General features: G+C 44.5%; 2 protein-coding genes across 6 annotated transcripts in view; both read right to left on the bottom strand.

Moving 5' to 3' along the window:
* nup98 (nucleoporin 98 and 96 precursor) overlaps positions 1–652 on the bottom strand; it is an 84,707-nt gene extending 84,055 nt beyond the window's left edge. For 4 of the 5 annotated variants that reach the window (XM_083662496.1, XM_083662498.1, XM_083662499.1 and 1 more), the window contains exon 1: positions 518–652. The gene's annotated coding sequence lies outside the window, so the exon portion shown is untranslated. The remainder of the gene's footprint in view (positions 1–517) is intronic. The other variant, XM_083662497.1, reaches the window with a different exon arrangement.
* Positions 653–5,427: 4,775 nt separating this feature from the next.
* On the bottom strand, positions 5,428–6,393 carry LOC310800278 (odorant receptor 131-2-like; the record flags this gene model as incomplete). Its single annotated transcript, XM_083662851.1, has 1 exon — positions 5,428–6,393. One exon carries the CDS (start codon positions 6,391–6,393, stop codon positions 5,428–5,430), a length of 966 nt encoding a protein of 321 aa, XP_083518977.1.
* Positions 6,394–18,500: the final 12,107 nt, after the last annotated feature.

Raw genomic sequence — 18,500 nt, 5'->3', positions numbered from 1 at the left:
ACATTTTGTAAATGTCCCGTTTTTTTAGACAGCGGGGCGAAAGTTGTCCCCCAAATATGCATAATATATATGTTTTTATTTCCTACACTGAGACCAGCTGCTGTTAGCTGGCTGGATTTGAAGCAGATACGAGCAAGTCTGTAAAGCACAAGTCAACAGAGCTGCCGACAGCTACAGTGACGTTAGCTTCCATTAGCACCAGCGCTGCTACGCTAGCTTCAACTAAACACGGTGGCTAACTGAACTTACTGCGTCATCCACATGTCAACAAGTCCACTCTATCCGATATGAGACTGTGCAAATAACCATCCGCTTACATTGTTGTTGGATATTTCACCGGTTTAGGGTCACACACATACGGACGCTGCTGGAAAAACTGCGTTGCCAAGCTAACGTTACATTAGCTAACAGATAACTATCGGCTAACTGATTAGCTTGTGTGAACCGTTAGCGAAACAAGATCAGGAGTGAGCAAAACAATTGTTAGCGTTCGTAGTTCTCGCAGATGTCACGTTACCTTTGGCGCTGTTGCTCGTATCAGTGTGGTGAAGTTAAGCAGCAAATGTTCAGGTTCAAGTTTCTTTAACTGAATATCAGCTTTAGCCGATAGCTTCCAACGAGGAGGGAAAACCAAAGGAACCAGTTATGACCACTTATGACGCACAGTGCCTGCCTTCTTCTTCTTTGGTGCTTAACGGCTGTTTGCAGCCATAATGGTGCACTATACTGCCACCCTCTGGGTGGTGGTGGTGGTGGTTCTTCTTCTTCTTCTTCTTCTTCTTCTTCTTCTTCTTCTTCTTCTTCTTCTTCTTCTTCTTCTTCTTCTTCTTCTTCTTCTTCTTCTTTGGTGCTTAACGGCTGTTTGCAGCCATAATGGTGCACTATACTGCCACCCTCTGGGTGGTGGTGGTGGTGGTTCTTCTTCTTCTTCTTCTTCTTCTTCTTCTTCTTCTTCTTCTTCTTCTTCTTCTTCTTCTTCTTCTTCTTCTTCTTCTTTGGTGCTTAACGGCTGTTTGCAGCCATAATGGTGCACTATACTGCCACCCTCTGGGTGGTGGTGGTTCTTCTTCTTCTTCTTCTTCTTCTTCTTCTTGCTTCACTGCACTAGTCAATATAAATCATATAGGCAGTGGGAGGGCATCACGCATGGGACAAAAGCACATAAACAGCTCGACTTGCACTAGCCTATATGAGATAAGAAAGGCCACATTAGTACACAGAGTTGCAGCCCATTAGGGCTACAACTGTTATTGGCTGAGTTTTCCAACAAAGAAGCTTCTTAAGGAGTTAAGAAGCTTCTTAACTCCTTAAGAAGCTTTTGGGAAACGCAGCCAATGTCTGTCCTGCCTTGTAGAACGTTTTATTCTGTATTCTGTGATTTTCTTTTGTACTATTGAACTTTAGTATTGCTTGTCTGTCATTTCTCCATTGTCTTTTTACTATTGCATTTTACTCTTGTTTGCACTTTACTATCTTTTGTAGCCTATGTTTGTGTAGCCTAATTGTTTGGACCCCAGGAAGACTAGCAGTCGTCTTGGCGGCAGCTAATGGGGATCCTTTTAAATAAACAAATAAACATCTGGCCATGAAATAAAATATTAAATGATGATGCATTTAATATGCTCAAAATTATTATAATTATCGCTGGAATGGCCAAATTGAGATAGAGCACATTTTCCAATCCTTCTTCACAAAGAAGCAATGCTCTATTCGCTCAAGGCAGCCGTGCAGGTCTCCATGCACTGCGCATTCCACAACAAAACATTGCCCGTTCAGCTTTTTAATTTATTTTGCTTTGTTGTAGAAATGGTATTTGTATCAATAACCAGGGCCGGTTCCAGAACAAGATGACTAGGGATGCATCCTAGATAGGTGCACATGCAAAATTTGACATGTTATTTGACTAAAAATAATGCATTTTACCATCATTTCAAGTAGAATGATACCAGCCAAGCAAGAATATTTCAAGTGTTTCAAGTGCTTTACTGAAATATTTGGACCATATAATGATAATACAATTATCTCAACCTTAAAAGGTTACATATAGGTGCCAAAAAGCCATAAATTCACATCAAAGAACAAAGAAAAACAACAATTATAATTCAAGTTTAAACTGTAAGTGTGCAGCTGCAGCATTTATTTAAAAAAACAAAAAAACAAAAAAAAAAACTATTTTCAACTGAGCATGCAGACAATTAAAATAAGGGTGCAATGCGTGCTTTTGCACCCCTGTAAAACCGGGCCTACACTATTCTTCATCCGCATGATCAGACAGTGTCTCAAGCCAAAATGATGAGACCGGTGACCACTGACCAGACATTAAAATAATGAAGCCAGGAGTCAGGAGGAAAGTTGTCTCACAGAATTGTATTCAGCCAAACATGCATCTTTGCAAGTCAAAGGTTTTATACTGTATTCGCACATATTTCAAATAGTATTCTCACATATCACACATCTCTTCACAAGCTGCTTTGAGCAGCTCACAGAACCAAGGACAGGAGTTGAGAGAAGCCAAGACAGAAGTCCAGCAAGGCCACATCTCTGAGTGATCTTGTCACTGTGCTCCGCTCACGGCCAAAATGACATAAGCTGTCTGTTTATGTGGAATGGAATTTAAGAATGGAATGAAATATGTAACTATGTCAACCTGCGTCTGCATCTGTCTTGACGCAGGGTTTTGAAGGCAACTCTGAGCCCTGCAAGGCCACCATGACAGGGCACAGTGTGAGATAGAAAGAGCTGCTATTGTGCCTTATAAGTTATAAGTATGAGTCTGTATTGCCTTTGTCTATGTGATATGCATTTATAACTCATACCAATAACTATTGTGTATGCAATTATTGCTTATTGATTATGAAATTAGCTTAAATTTTCTACAACAGCTTTCTCTGGATAGTCCCGTATTCTGGTTTAACACGCTTTCTCTAACTTGGCCCAGTTGGCGTTGTGGCGTTGTGGCCGCTGGTAGATGCGTTCCATAACACACAGTCAGAATGTTAGCTATTCTGTTTCCCACTGAATGTCTTCTGTTACACACTGTTAATGAGTTAATAGAGAGCCAAAGTGAAACGTCACTTCCTGCTTTCTCCCTGGACCAGCTCTGCGAAAAATATGAATGGCGGTGGACGAAGAATACGGTTACTTTTTTGATCCCGTTTGAATTGTGCCACGGGGTGCCAACGCTTATTTTGTCAATTTAAAACATAACTTTGCATGTCAAGAAAGTCAGTTTATCATCATATATATATATATATATATATATATATATATATATATATATATATATATATATATATATATATATATATATATATATATATATATATATATATATAGTGTATATACATACATACAGCCAAGGGCTATATATATATATATATATATATATATATATATATACTGTATATACATACATACAGAATTATATTCAAATTCAAATTCCCCAAATTCATTCCAAAAACCCTACTAGGCTACAAATATAGATTTATTTTTCCACCGGCTAGCTAGAGTGAAGGACTGGATTCCATGCACCGGCTGGAGTGCAGGAGTGGAGTCCACCAGCTTGACTGGCAGAGACGCCCAACGGGGAATCGGGAGGGCATCGGCAGATGCGGCTGATGGCTGGGGTTCTGGCTGGGTGGCTGCTGCAGGTACAGCTGGAGGAGCCAAAGGAACAGAATGCTTTAATAGCTCAGAGGAAGAAAGCTTTTGCAGCTTAGGGACTGGAGTCAGCTGCAGCCCAAGGACAGAGAGCTTGCATGGCACAGAAGCAGGTGGCTACCACAGCTCGGGGGTGAGGAGCCATCGTGGTGCGGGAACCAGGTGGACACCGCAGCTTGGGGACAGCAAGCATTCACGGCGAAGGAACTAGGAACTGCTGCATTTCGGAAACAGTGGGCTTATGCGGTGCAGGAACTGGAGAATGGTGGCCCAACAGGAACAGAAGTAGGTCGCCTTCGCGATCACACCTTCTTTTGGAGACTCCATTGTGTCCCATGACGAGGCAAGTCCCCTCAAATGTGGATCAGGAGAAGCAGGACCGGGACAGGTTGCGGCTGCTAGGGCTTGACTTGGTAGTTAGGCTGCTGTAGCTTGGCCTGGTAGTTAGGCTAGTGCCAGGGCTTGCCTTGGTAGTTAGGCTGCTGTAGCTTGGCCTGGTAGTTAGGCTACTGCCCGGGGCTTGACTGGGTAGCTAGGCTGCTGTAGCTTGGCCTGGTAGTTAGGCTAGTGCCCGGGGCTTGCCTTGGTAGCTAGGCTGCTGTAGCTTGGCCTGGTAGTTAGGCTACTGCCCGGGGCTTGACTTGGTAGTTAGGCTGCTGTAGCTTGGCCTGGTAGTTAGGCTACTGCCCGGGGCTTGACTTGGTAGCTAGGCTGCTGTAGCTTGGCCTGGTAGTTAGGCTACTGCCCGGGGCTTGACTTGGTAGCTAGGCTGCTGTAGCTTGGCCTGGTAGTTAGGCTACTGCCCGGGGCTTGACTTGGTAGTTAGGCTGCTGTAGCTTGGCCTGGTAGTTAGGCTACTGCCCGGGGCTTGCCTTGGTAGTTAGGTTGCTGTAGCTTGGCCTGGTAGTTAGGCTACTGCCCAGGGCTTGACTTGGTAGCTAGGCTGCTGTAGCTTGGCCTGGTAGTTAGGCTAGTGCCGGGGGCTTGCCTTGGTAGTTAGGCTGCTGTAGCTTGGCCTGGTAGTTAGGCTACTGCCCGGGGCTTGACTGGGTAGCTAGGCTCAAATCAATGATGCCGAGGAAGCTCTTAGCCCACTCAGGCATATAGAGCTCCTCACCCAATAAGGCTTGCTTCATCTTGCTTCACGAGCCATGTTTCTATCCTGTCTTGGGGAGGTTCAAGGTAGGACCCAAGTGCTGAATGATGAGCCAGTAGACAGGCTTCAGAATAAACGGCCTATAATAAATAAGGCTTTAGTCTTCAGCAGGCAAAGGAGAGCAGAACATAAAGCTAGAACAGAACATGAAGCAGATCATGAAGCTAGCCTAGCATGGCTAGACTACTAAATACAGAGGCTGAGCAAGACTACAATGACAAGTACAAATGAACAACATGAGGGACATTGGTTGGGGAAACTCAGATCATGGCTAACAGGGGTTAATGCATGGCAGGTGTGGAGGGAAGGAGCACAGGGGACCTCTGGTGACCAGGTGGACAATAGCCAGTATGGACCTCTGTTGGCCCACGTGCAGAATGGGATCTGGCACAGATACTAGACTGTGATGATACGGTAGTTGCAGAGGTCAGAGGTACCCCCCACTCAGGTTTTGAATCAAAGACGCATTCAAATCATAACCTCTTTACAGCCGAGGGAACCCTTGGCTAAGAAAACCCCAACAACATTCACTTCCAGGTTTTAGAACTCAAAATGAGATCAAACAACAATACGACAGGTAAGACAAGAAGGCCATTCGTTTGAAAGTTTGGTCAGTGCTTTTCCAAAGGTCCAACCGGCATCACTGGGCATCTGAGACCAAAGCCGAGGCGATACATGAGGACAGGTCTGATGGTTTGGTCTCTCAGGCCATAAATGAGGCAGCTGAGGCATCTGGGTAAATTGATGAGGAGGAAGAAGAGGACGTAGTGGATGCGTATGATGGTGGCCCGGTCGACTCTTCCATAGAACGCCGTCAAGATGGTGGTATGCAGCGTGGACGCGAGAGTCAGGCCCAGCTGGATCAGGTGCAGCAGGACCGTGTTGCGAGCCTTGCCGGCCGAGGCTTTGTCCGTCGAGGCCGACCTGGCCGCGGCGATCACGCCGACGTACGAACACACGACGACCGCACCCACAGACACAAACACCAGGCCCATGAAGCCCTTCTCGAGGTCGAGAAAAATCCTCAGGTGGAAGATGGCTTCCTTGGAACAGTAATCCTGCATGACGCGGTTCAAAGGCGCGGTGTCCAGGGAGACCAGCATGAGCAGGCGGATGAGCGCGTCCGCCGAGCAACCGGCCCAGACGACGGCGACCGCGACGACGGCGCTCCTGGCGGTGACGATGCTGGCGTGCCTCAGCGGGAAGCAGACGGCCACATAGCGCTCCAGGGACATGACAGCCAGGTTGAAGAAGGAGATGTCAGTGGTGAGTATCGCCACCAAGGTGACGATGAGACAGACGTAGCGCGCCACGTACACCCTGGTCACTCCCAGAATGTAAAGTAGCTGGCCCAGCGCCAGCTGGACGGTGTCTGCAAAGAGGAGGTTGTACAGCAGAAGGTAGCGTGGCGTTTCGGTGAAGACCGGCTTGCTCCTCAAGGTGAACAGCATGACGGCGTTGATGTAGAGGAAGACTAAGCAGGGCGAGATGGAGAGGAAGGCATAGAGCCCCTTCACCTGGCCCACATCATCATACTGCTGACTGTTTGAAGAGTTTTCCCGTGACTGGCTGGACATTGTACAGACTGCATCTGAAAGAGACAAAGAGAAACCTATTTTATTTTCGATACTCCAATGCTGATACTCAGGGGCGGACTGGGATCATAATTCAGGCCGGGCATTAGATACCAAGCAGGCCAGGCCGATACGGGCCGAGGCGCGTGCCGGCGTCCGAAGAGCGGCAGTGAAAAAATTGGGCCATTTAAAGCCCAATTTGGGCTGTTTGAAGCCAGATTTGGGCCGTTTGAAGCCCAATTTGGGCCGTTCGAAGCCAGATTTGGGCCGTTTGAAGCCCAATTTGGGCCGTTTGAAGCCAGATTTGGGCCGTTTGAAGCCCAATTTGGGCCGAGTCCAATTTTACAATGAGATGCACCCACTTTAACCCTGAATAAAGTAATAAAACCACTAGTAAACCAGTAGGCGGCGCCTGGCCTGCTGTTCAGTGAGTGGCCTGACTGGGGGCACACACAAAAAATAATCTTTTTTTCTTTTTTTTTGCAGGCCAGGCCACCGGGCATTTGCCCGACGTGCCCGATTATGCAGTCTGCGCCTGCTGATACTCAACTTAATATAATGTGACTAAATGTCTACCGAGTTGTGGGCGACTCACAATAACCCATTTCACTGCAGCCATTTTGTTTCTCAAAGGCAAGGTAAACACAGATGCAACCAAAACATTAATGAGGGCCCCGGCAAAATGGAATGGAAGTTAGAAACCATCATTAATGTTTTGGTTACACCTGTGTTTACCCTGCCTTTGAGATACAAAATGGCTGCTGTGTATAGGGTCTCAATGTCAGGTTCTGGTTGATGTGCACCGTACCTGTGTGCGTCATGTTTGGACGCGCACCATACCCGTGTGCGTCTAATGTTGATGTGCACCGTACCCGTGTGCGTTATGTTTGGACACGAACCATACCCGTGTGCGTCTAATGTTGATGTGCACCGTACCCGTGTGCGTTATGTTTGGACACGCACCATACCCGTGTGCGTCTAATGTTGATGTGCACCGTACCTGTGTGCGTTATGTTTGGACGTGCACCATACCCGTGTGCGTTATGTTTGGACCAAGGCTGCAGCCCTGGAGCCTGTACTACGAAGCTAGTTTAACAGATCCGCGATAAGTCCCTTTGATCTGGTTTGACTGAACAGGATCAAAGCTATCTAGTTAACTGATACTACGACGCTGGTTTTCTACTAGGTAAGTGGACCTGGGATCTGCCTGTGCACGCGCACGTTTTTCGCTCGTGCACAGGCGCGCGTCCACGCGAAAGAGGTGCGCTAGCCAATCACATTATGAACAGCTGAGTTGATCCACGCCCCCACACCCATTTCCACACCCATTTCCTCATTGAATGAAAAAGCGCAGCCACAGTGGGATCAGAGATTTTAGCGGATATTTAATGTAACCTATGGCAGAATGAAAATCCGCGTTGGATATAGTTGGGGGAAGGACTGTCTAAAGCTGCCGCTTGTATTCACATCAGTCATTTGATTTACTTTGATCAGCGATTTCTGTCCCCTACAGCTTTGTGCGAGTGTAAATGTACATTAAATGTGTAATCTCAGTCTATAAATTTCCACAATCTGTAAGCCTATTTAGACCATAGATTTAGAAAGCATGCTCAATGAATAATGATCTCTATCACTCATTATGTGTGTGTGGTTGCACTGATCGAATAATTCATATATAGGCTATAATAATGATATCCTAATATAAAAGAGAAAACTGCTGGACTGAATTGAGACGATGCGGGCATACTTTTCATTGATAAAAACTAGCCTATTTTTGCTCATATATTGGCATACAGCCTACAGGACACAGTTCCAGCTGAAACATGCAAGAAGCCTGCATATTTAGTATTGGGGCTATCCCATATTTATCCCATCTATATTATATGTATAGGCTTTTCTGGCATGTAGGAGAATATCACCCTCACTCCATTTGAGGCTCCGTTTAGCCTATGATATGCGCTGCGGTGATTAATAGTGATCATATTTCTCCACGCATAGTTGAGCTGTTAAGACATAAAGTGGTAAGTAGGCTTAATTTAATTATGTAGCCTACAGAGCCACAAATGTTTTTCTTGTTATATTCTCAGTTGACTGCAATCTATTTTTCATATGGCGATCTTATATGAACGGTGAGTGACTCCAGAGAGCCGATTATATGGGTCTGTCATGGATTTTGATCTTATCCTCTGAAGCTAACCTGGTCGCGACCAGCTTTGCAGCGTCAGTTGCCATGGTGATTGAAAGTTAACTTGCTTTGTAGTACGGCTAAACCAGGTTTAAACTCAAACTTACTCGGATAAGGCATTAAACTAGCTTCGTAGTACAGGCTACTGGTCCCGTTCAGTGAAGCCGTTGCATGTTAGATCGCCGCTCTGGTGGTTGAATCCAGTATTAGGTCACAAGGCCCGCCTCCCCATGTTAGTGGATGGGAAAATCACAACCGAAATAATCACAGTATACGTCAGATAATTTTTTTCCAAAGGTGGTTTGTATCATTTTAGATAGTCATTATCATGCTAATGCCTGTGCAAGTGGTCATTTTTCTGATCAGTTTGTTTTTAAGTAGTTATTTGACATATAAAAAGGGATAAAAATGGATGATTGACAGCTGTGGCAGCCAGTCTCAAGCCGTCATTGGCTGGACAGGCTCTTCACAGTATAGATCTATCGTCATAGACAAGACACACGGCTTCATCGTTATCTAACGCTGCCTGGAGGTCGGGGTGGCTCTGCTGGGTGTGTGGGGCCGGGAGGTGGGCTCTTAGCCTGGGTAGTGCAGGCCTGGAGGTCGGGGTGGCTCATGGGTTGGCTGTGCTGGCTACCAGACATATCAATGGACCGCAATAAAAAGAAAATTGTTTTGAGAAAGGTGCGCGAGGAATTAACATTGGTTGGTCATGTTTGGACGTGCACCATACCCATGTGCGTCTAATGTTGATGTGCACCGTACCCGTGTGCGTCATGTTTGGACGTGCACGGATGTGTTTGCATCCATGGTACCCGGGCGTGTTGGCTTAGGACGCACATGGCTGCACCTGCACCTAACCCCAACCAAGTGACTACCAGGGCCTAACCTCAACCCCAAGGCATCACTGACCTTTGCCTGAACCCAACCCCAGTGCCTCAGGGTGCCTCAACCCTCAACCCAGCCGCGTGCGCCCGTGAGAACATGTTGGATATTCAGCAAATAGACAACAATGAGTATCATTACATGCAGACTAATAATCAGTTTTAATCCGATTAAGGCAATGCTCAAACTATAGATACTGTCATCAAAACATGCTTATCTGATTGGTTATCTTATCTGGTTGGTTATCTTAATTAGGTTAAGAAATTAAAGAAAAATTCAAGTAGCAGAACAGAACCAAGGCAACACAAAGATTTCTGCTCAATTGCTCATGGGGTGCTGGGGTAACTGCTGTGAGCCATACAGTCCCTGTATTGGCAACCCAGTCTCCAGAAAAATTGTGAAATAGAAAGATTTGTCCACAGCCAAAAATGTTACAGTTGAACAATTTTGGCTCTAAAATTGTTAGATGGTAAAGTTTTTTTGGGGTGGGTTTTTGGTTCGGTTTAGGGTTAGGGTCTGGATTAGGGTTAGGGGGTCTGAGGTGGTGGGGTCAGGGGGTCGGGGTCCCTTTGGGCATCCCCGACCGGTCGGAGACCCCCTTCGGGGGGTCGGACACCCTAACCCAGGGGTGGGTAACTATTTTTCATGGGGGGCTACATGAGAAACCCAGATTGTTGCTGGGGGCCAAACAAATATTGTCATGCCGTAACCCATGGATGGGCAACTTTGATGATAGAGAGGGCCACAAAAAAATGTCCTCCCTACCAGATTTTGCTGAGGGCCGAACGGCGCCAGCGCAAAAGATTTGGGGCATTTGAAGCCAGGTTTAGAGGAATAACTCATTTTAAATGAACAGTTGTGATGTCATTATTCAGTCTTAACCACCAATATTTGATCCTTTTCTCACTCACTCCTATGTCACCACCTGCTCTCCCTGCAGGGCTTGAAATTAACTTTTTTGACCACCTGCCAATATGGCTGCTAGATTTTAATGTTACCAGCCAATTAGAATTTCCACTAGCCGAAATGTTTTTCTTGAAATAAACCAGAATATGAGTGGGCAGCATCTAAAACAACAACAGCACCAACAACAACAACAACAAAACAACAGATAAGCAAAGCACAAATACAGACAGGAACATTAAAGGCAACGTGGTACAAGATAGATTAAAGAGACAAGATTAAAAGAGATGAGGGATAGGAGAGTCGGATAAAAGGTAAAGTAAGAAAGATGGGGGAGGTGAGGTCGCTGAGAAGAGAAGGTCAGATAGATTAAGATGCAATAAAACAGGAGGTACGGCACTGGCGCCGGAACAAGGGGGACATGGGGACATTTTGTCCCCCTTAAAATTTGGTCCCCCTAAAAAAAAAAAAAATTTTTTTTTTTTTTTTTTTTTAATCTGAGGGGGCAACTGCCCCTGACGCTTAGAGCCCACTTTACACTGTTTACACAGCCTGTGATGCTTGTTAAAGCCATGATCGTTGTGGGATTATTACACCTGAGACAGACAGACCCAGGGATCAAATTACAGAGAGCCCACTTTACACTGTTTACACAGCCTGTGACACTTGTTAAAGCCGTGATCATTGTGGGATTATTACACCTGAGAGACAGACAGACCTGGACTCTGTTTGCACTCACTGTCATTGGCTGCTGCTATAATCGTATACGGTTATTGTTATTTTATTTTAGTGTTTCTGCCTGTGTTGCTGTCTGTTGTAGTGTAATTGTAAAATGACCTAAAGGGAGAGCAGGTCACCAAGTGAGTGAGAAAAGGAGAAAATACTGAATAATTACATCACTACAGTATAATCCTAATGTTAATTTAAAATTAGATATTCCTCTAAATATGGCTAAAAATCATCCAGACGTTAAAAAAAACATACATTTTTCTTGCCGGCGCCCTGACGGGAGCCGGCAAAAAAACATTGAAAAAAAAAAAAAATTGAAAAAAAAAAAAAAAAAATGAAAAAAAAGATTTTTGACAAAAAAAATAAAAATGTCCCCCTAATTGCAAACTCGTTCCGGCGCCACTGAGGTACGGTGGTGCAGTGGTAAGCACTATCGCCTCACAGCTCGAAGGTCGTGGGTTCGATTCCCACCTGGGGACGAGGTGAACGCTGAAGGAATGCGTGCCCGTCCGCATGTCCTCGAGTGCCCACCGCCCGGGTGGTGTCGGCAAAAGGGCCTTTCTGTGTGGAGTTTGCATGTTCTCCCCGTGCCTCCCGGGGGTTTCCTTCATATAGGAACCCCCTTCACAAAAACATGCAATATCCTGGTTGCTAGTGTGGTGCCTCCTCTGGTCGTTAAGGGCGCCTGTTCAGAGGGAACGGAACTGGTTGGAATAGCGTGAACCTCCCACGTGCTATGTCCTACCGGTGAAGCTTCCCCTGTCAGGTGAAAAGAAGCGGCTGACTGACTGCCCATGTCTCGGAGGAAGCATGGAGCCAGTCTCGGCTCTCCCCAGATCGGCAGAGGATGGAGTAGCAACCAGGATTGAGAAATCAAATGAGCACTAATGGGGGATAAAATGGGATAAAAAAATTGGGGGAAAAAAAAAAAAAAAAAGATACAATAAAACATTTACATTGACCCATCTCGTTCTTTAAAATGTCCGTGATTTGAGCTTTACACTCAGATATGGTGATTAAAACCTGTAATTTCAGAGAATAGGCTGTAAGATGTGGTTGTTGTGAGTGAGATATGTGAGGAGAGATACATGTAGAGGGGGAGCTTACCAGTGATTGCTTTGTAAATGAAGACATGAAGCAGCCAATGAAGCAGCCTGCGGGCGGACAGGGATGGCCAGCTTACCTTTGTATACAGAACAGAAGGCAGTGATGAGTTAATGATCTATAGCCAGTAATGAATCTTAAAACACTGTGGTAGGCAGTGTCCAGCATGTGTAATGAGGTGCAACAGGCATTCATATATAATACATCACCATAATCAAGAACCGGTAAAAAAGTAGCAGCGCCGAGTCTCTTTCTTGCCAAAAAAGAGAAACATGATTTGTTTCTAAAGTAAAAACCCAACCTCACTTTTAGTTTATTGGACAGACTATCGACATGCGGTTTAAAAGACAATCTATCATCACGTAAAAATCCAAAGATATTTAAAAGTCGAAACTTTCTGAATTTGGACACCTTGCGAGGTCTGAAAAGAGGAAGGAGGACCGGGTGTTTTTGTATTTGATTTGCTAAAAATCATCAATTTTGTTTTTTTCTGGGTTCAGAACTAGTTTTAGTTGCTGGAGTTGAGTTTCTATTACATTGAAAGCAGTTTGTAGAAGTTCCAGCGCCTTAGATAGAGTGGCAGCACAACAGTAAATGACGGTGCCGTCGGCGTAAAAATGAAAGTTAGCAATAGAAACATCTTAAGGTTATTAATATACATAGTAAACAATAAAAGGACTTACAGTAAAACAGAGCCTTGCGGCACCTCCTTGTGGACAGATAAAATACAAACCATCAGCCTGAACACATTCTGAGTCCTATCAGAGAGATAATTGCAGAACCAGCCAACAGCAGAATCAGACAGTCCAATATTACATAACCTTTGCTCCAAAACATTATGGTCCACAAAAGCTTTGGAAAAATCAATAAAAAGTGAAGCACAGTGTTCTCTTCTATCTAAGGCCCCAATTATATAATTTACTACCTTCGTAGCAGCTGTAACTGTAGCCTACTGTGGCATTTTCTAAACCCAGACTGATTACAGGATAACATACTATTTGTCAACAAAAAAGCCTTCAACTGGTTACTTACCAGTGTTCAGTGTCTTGGCTAGAGCTGAAAGGTTAGATCAGGGGTGCCCAAACTCTTTCCCATGAAGGGCCAAAACTCAATCTGGGTGGAGGGCAGAGGGCCAAAAATAAACGTTGTGGAATTACATTAAAATGTATTGTGTTTTATAGAAAATGAACATTCTAAATCTAAAATAACATTTCAATATAATAATCTACTTTTTATCTGTTTGGTAATTGTAATAATTTGCAATTGGTTATATATATTTAGAAAAACATCTGCATTTGTGGGGAGCTTAAACATTTAATCAGTAAACACCCAGTTAAAAACAGTTGTATTTTCCACCTTTGTAATCAAGAGAGAAATTTGACTTAATTCACAACTTCAAAAATCCTCAAGGTACTTTGAAAATCAGCTTTATAGTCCATCTTTTGTAAACAATTTGCCATGACAATTTGCAGGGATGCAATCTCAGGACTCGAGTGAACACAGTATATCCGCAGCCACATTCAGACACTGTTTCACAAAGTCACCACATGAAAAAGCTCGTCCACCCTTTGCAATCAGTGCAGATATCTGATAACTTGCCCGAGTTGCATTCTGGATAAAAAATCGGGGGAATTTCCCTCCCCCCCCCAAATCCGTGGCGGGCCAAAACAAACAGAGCGGGCCAAGTTTGGCCCGCGGGCCCCAAATTGGTCAGCACTGGGTTAGATATTGGTCTTGTTGAGGTTTGAGGGTTCACCACCTTTTAACAGGGGAACAACATGTGCCATTTTCCAGATCTTGGGGATTTTTCTGCAAGTCAAGGTCAAATTAAAAATATGGGTAAGAGGTTCAGCAATAAAATCAGCAGACAGTTTTAAATCATAGGGATCCATTTTATCAGGCCCGCCGTTTTTTTAGGATTTAATTTCTTAAGGGCTTCCTGAAGTTCCTGCACTTCATCAATAGAAAAGGGCTGAAAATTAAATTCCGTATAAGACGGGGTTCAGAATCAGGTGAAACCTGTGTTACAATAGACGTGTTTGTATGATCAAAAAAACCCAGAAGAAATGATAAAGTGTTTGTTAAAACAATTGAGCATCTCGGCTTTCTCACACACAGTGGATAAACCAGAGACAATGCAAGGAGGAAGACCACATGAGTTATTAGGCGTTAGAGATTTAATAGTCTGCCAGAATTTCCGTGGATTATTTAAGTTTTCCGTTGTGAGAGCAAGATAAAAACTTCATTTGGCCTTTTTTACTAAGGTAGTACATTTATTTCTTAAGTATCTCAAACTGGCCCAAAGAGCCTCAGAATTTGTCTTCCTTGCCTTGGCCCAGAGTATGTTTCTTTCGCGTATTAGATTAGATAACTCATGAGAAAACCACGGATTATCCCTACCCTTAACTGTATATTCCCTGAAAGAAGCACCTGGAGGAAACCCACATGAACACGGGGAGAACATGCAAACTCCACACAAAAAGGACCTGGGACAGACTGGGGTTCAAAACCAGGACCTTCTTGCTGTGAGGCAGCAGCGCTAACCACTGAGCCCTATGATGTTGTATTGATGCTTGGATACACAAGAGATTAGCCTCTTTATATCTAACAAGGATTGTGTGTGTGTGTGTGTGTGTGTGTGTGTGTGTGTGTGTGTGTGTGTGTGTGTGTGTGTGTGTGTGTGTGTGTGTGTGTGTGTGTGTGTGTGCGTGTGCGTGTGTGCGTGTGTGTGTGTGTATAAAACCTTTAATCAAGCAAATATAACAGAGAATAATTATAATGCTTGTCTCTTTTAAGGCCAATTAAACAAACTGAAATAGTACGACGACTATGTTATTATTATCATAACCAAATAACTTGTAATGTAAAAACCACCAAGAATGTTCATAATAAAAAAAAACAAATCAAAATCCCTCCCCTGCATCTGTGCAAAAATATTTACCTTTTGTTTTTGCTGAAGTCACCTGTGCTGCTTCATGGTTGAAGGTTGATGCCAGGTTTTGCTTGAGGTTTTTGCGCGGAGGAAACGGCTGACTCTTATAACCGAGCTGAGTCTCACCTCAGTAAACAAGCCATCCCCTATGAATGATGCATGTACCCTTTGGGCCAATCAGTAACAAGTAAACAAACATTATAGTTCAAGTTTACTTCAACTTTATTTCAGGTTTATTTATATAGCACTTTAAAAAACAAAACAAGTTTGTACCAAAGTGCTTTACAGAGATTGCATCAGACAAAGGACTTCTCTCTCCACTTGTTTTGCTAGACCTTAGTGCTGCCTTTGATACCATTGACCATCATATCCTATTACAAATCTGACTAGAACATACAATTGGCATTAAAGGAACCGCATTAAGCTGGTTTAAGTCCTATTTATCAGATGGATTTCAGTCTATGCACATTAACCATGTATACTCCATGGGCTCTATCTTCCCACTTAGGCGCTAAACTGGCGTTAAAACGCAAAAAAAACACGCTTTGCGCCTGCCTCGGGAAGATAGCATCATGTTTTTAGGCCCCGAAATGCGCTTTACGCCGAAGAGGCGTAAATAGGCCAGAATGGGCGTTTCGGCCTTAAATACCGGCCTAACGATATCTTCCCCCCTGGCGTTAATTTAGCGTTTAGCGCTTTTCAAAACCAGGCCTTATTTGCGCCGGGGATTTGTGCGTAATTACGCGCAGCTCTCCTCTGCCATCTCACTCTCTCTCTCTCTCTCACTGCCTCTCTCTCGCACGTCAGACAGGCACAATGACCGATGGAAAAAAAAGTTGTTATACCGTAGTTTTGAGCCCCTGTCATTCAGAGGCTGTTGCATCATCCTACCTGTGCAGTGGGGGAGAAGAAAAGGTAGCGAGAGAAAACTATATCATTCTGCCCAAACTTTCACCAATCTAATCTCATCACGACATCCAGGGATAGGCTATATTTTTCTAGCCGATGCGTTTAGAACATTCTTTTCACTTTGATCTTGCTATAGTGTAGCGTATTTACATGCTTGCTGTATTTAAACTGCAGTGAGATTGGTTTGAGAAGCATAATAATATGGAATAATATATATGGAGACAGACGGGGATGAAAGAGGGAGGGGGGGGAGCTCAGAGCCCTTTGGTCGGGCTTTTCTGACCGGATTGGATCGCTCCGTGGAATGGAACATGAAAGGGACATTGTGATTCGTTTACTGCACTTCTCCAATGAGCACGATGTGAATAATTATACGCTTAAAAGGCGTGGTTATAATGCTTGAGGCCGCGTGTAGCACGAAAATAGGCACTGCGCTGGTCCACGCCCACTATTATAGGCGTGGTGCTAAGCGCTAATTTAAGGCCATTGGGACGATAGGAGCCCATGTGTTCAAAAGTTCATTCATCTTATATGCTTCCTTTAGGTAATATTATTAGGAAACACTTCACATTTTAATTGTTATACAGATAAAAATGGTGAATGTATTTTAATGGGAGATCTGAATACGGATGTGTTAAAACCGGACAAATGTACAGCGTATTTAAACTTCTGTCAATTGTTTGGTCTCTCACAACTGATTAAACAACCTGAACTGTTCTGAATTGAACTAAAATAAACAAAACAAAAAAGTAACACCATATCCACCTAAAGTGCTCCGATTCATAATTACTGTCCATATCACTCAGAGGCAGATGCCTGAGTTTGCACAAATGCATCTCTCGGTATTTTATCTATCTCTGCTCCAGATACATCAACCACATCCAGAAATCTCTTTGCAGCATCAACCACCATTTCAGTCCTCTCCGTCTTCCCAGTCATACTAGCAGCACAGTTTAACACCATGGCGATGAATGCCTTCTCCTCTTCTTCTCCTTCTGCGTGTTTTATGATGGATTGCAATCCAACTTTTAAGGTGCATACCGCCACCTAATGTAGCAGAGTATGTAGAATAGAGAGCCAAAGTGAAACGTCACTTCCTGCTTTCTCCCTGTACCAGCGCTAAAAAAATATATGGATGGCAGTGAACGGAGAATAACGTTACTTTTTTATCCCGTTTGAATTGTGCCACGGGGTGCCAACGTTAATTTTGTCAATTTAAAAACATAATCCTGGGTCTGGGTGGATAAAGCAAGCACATTGGTCCTTGGTCCTTGGCCTTGGAGACCTGGGGTTCAAAACCAGCCTCGCCTGTGCCGTTACAATAACTTTGCATGTAAAGAAAGGCGCAGTTTGTCATCAAACTGAAACTTAGGGTTTCGTATAAAAACTATTACATAGCTCGTGGCATGTCGACGGTCTTCAGCTTTGCCGGTAGAGAAAGTGACGTCACCTAGGTGACAGTGTATTCGTTTTTCTGATTTATAACTTACCGTGCATTCGGAATTGCTACTTGGGTCTATAAATAGCTTAGCTACTGAAAAAGCTACTTGGTTCAAAAGTAGTGAAGCTACCACCAAGCTACTGAGAAATGTAATTAAGCTATGTAGCTTCGCTACTTGTAGCAAGCTACTGCCCAACGCTGCACGCAACCATGCACGCGACATAGGAGAACGCAGGGATTGGAGGGGGGGTTTCTGTTTCCCCCCGTTTTGGGCGTGGTTTCTGAATGATGACGCGCTCCGCAGTGTCTCTATTGGGGCGATGTATCCTTTATCTCACCCTCTTGTATCTTTGCTTTCGTCATGACACTATACAAGAAGTAACACAAATTACATGGAATAACAACGATTTCACGTCACTCTGTCCGTGGGATGCCTGCCCCCGCGGTTGCAGCACGTGGTCCAGGGCCCAATTTGCCCTTGTTTAACCTGTTGAGTTGTGCTGCTACACCAGAAGGAATTCCTGTGTGTCCTTGTGAGGCATTTGGCAATAAAGTGTTTCTGGTTCTGATTCTGAGCTGTTGTGCTGCATGGCCACAGAAGCAGGCTGGCATGTCCTGCAGTGCTGGAGAAGGAGTTTCCAGTTCGACCAGAGCACCATGGTCGTCCCGTGGGGGAGATGTTGTGTCCTCCTGTTGTGAGAGAGGGATCCGTGACATAGCGACTGCGTTTGCATGTTTCTTTCCTTCCTTGTGTATTATTGCCCACTGATATGGATCCAACTCCACAGGCGGGGGCACGGTGGCTCAGTGGTAGAGCTGTCGCCTCACAGTCAGAAGGTCCTGAGTTCGATTCTCGCCTGGGACACTGTGGGCGCTGTGGTTGTGTTCCCCCCCATATCTTCAGTGCCTACTGCCCAGGTGGGGTATCTCGTCGTAAGGGCCTTTCTCTCTGTGTGGAGTTTGCATGTTCTCCCCGTGCTCCCCCAGGGGGTTCCTCCATATATAACCCCCCCACTAAAAAC

Source organism: Poromitra crassiceps, assembly GCF_964638095.1.
Source record: "Poromitra crassiceps genome assembly, chromosome: 29".
NCBI classification, from domain to species: domain Eukaryota; kingdom Metazoa; phylum Chordata; class Actinopteri; order Beryciformes; family Melamphaidae; genus Poromitra; species Poromitra crassiceps.
The sequence above is the reverse complement of the archived record's forward strand: the minus strand, read 5'-3'. Positions and strand labels throughout refer to the sequence as shown.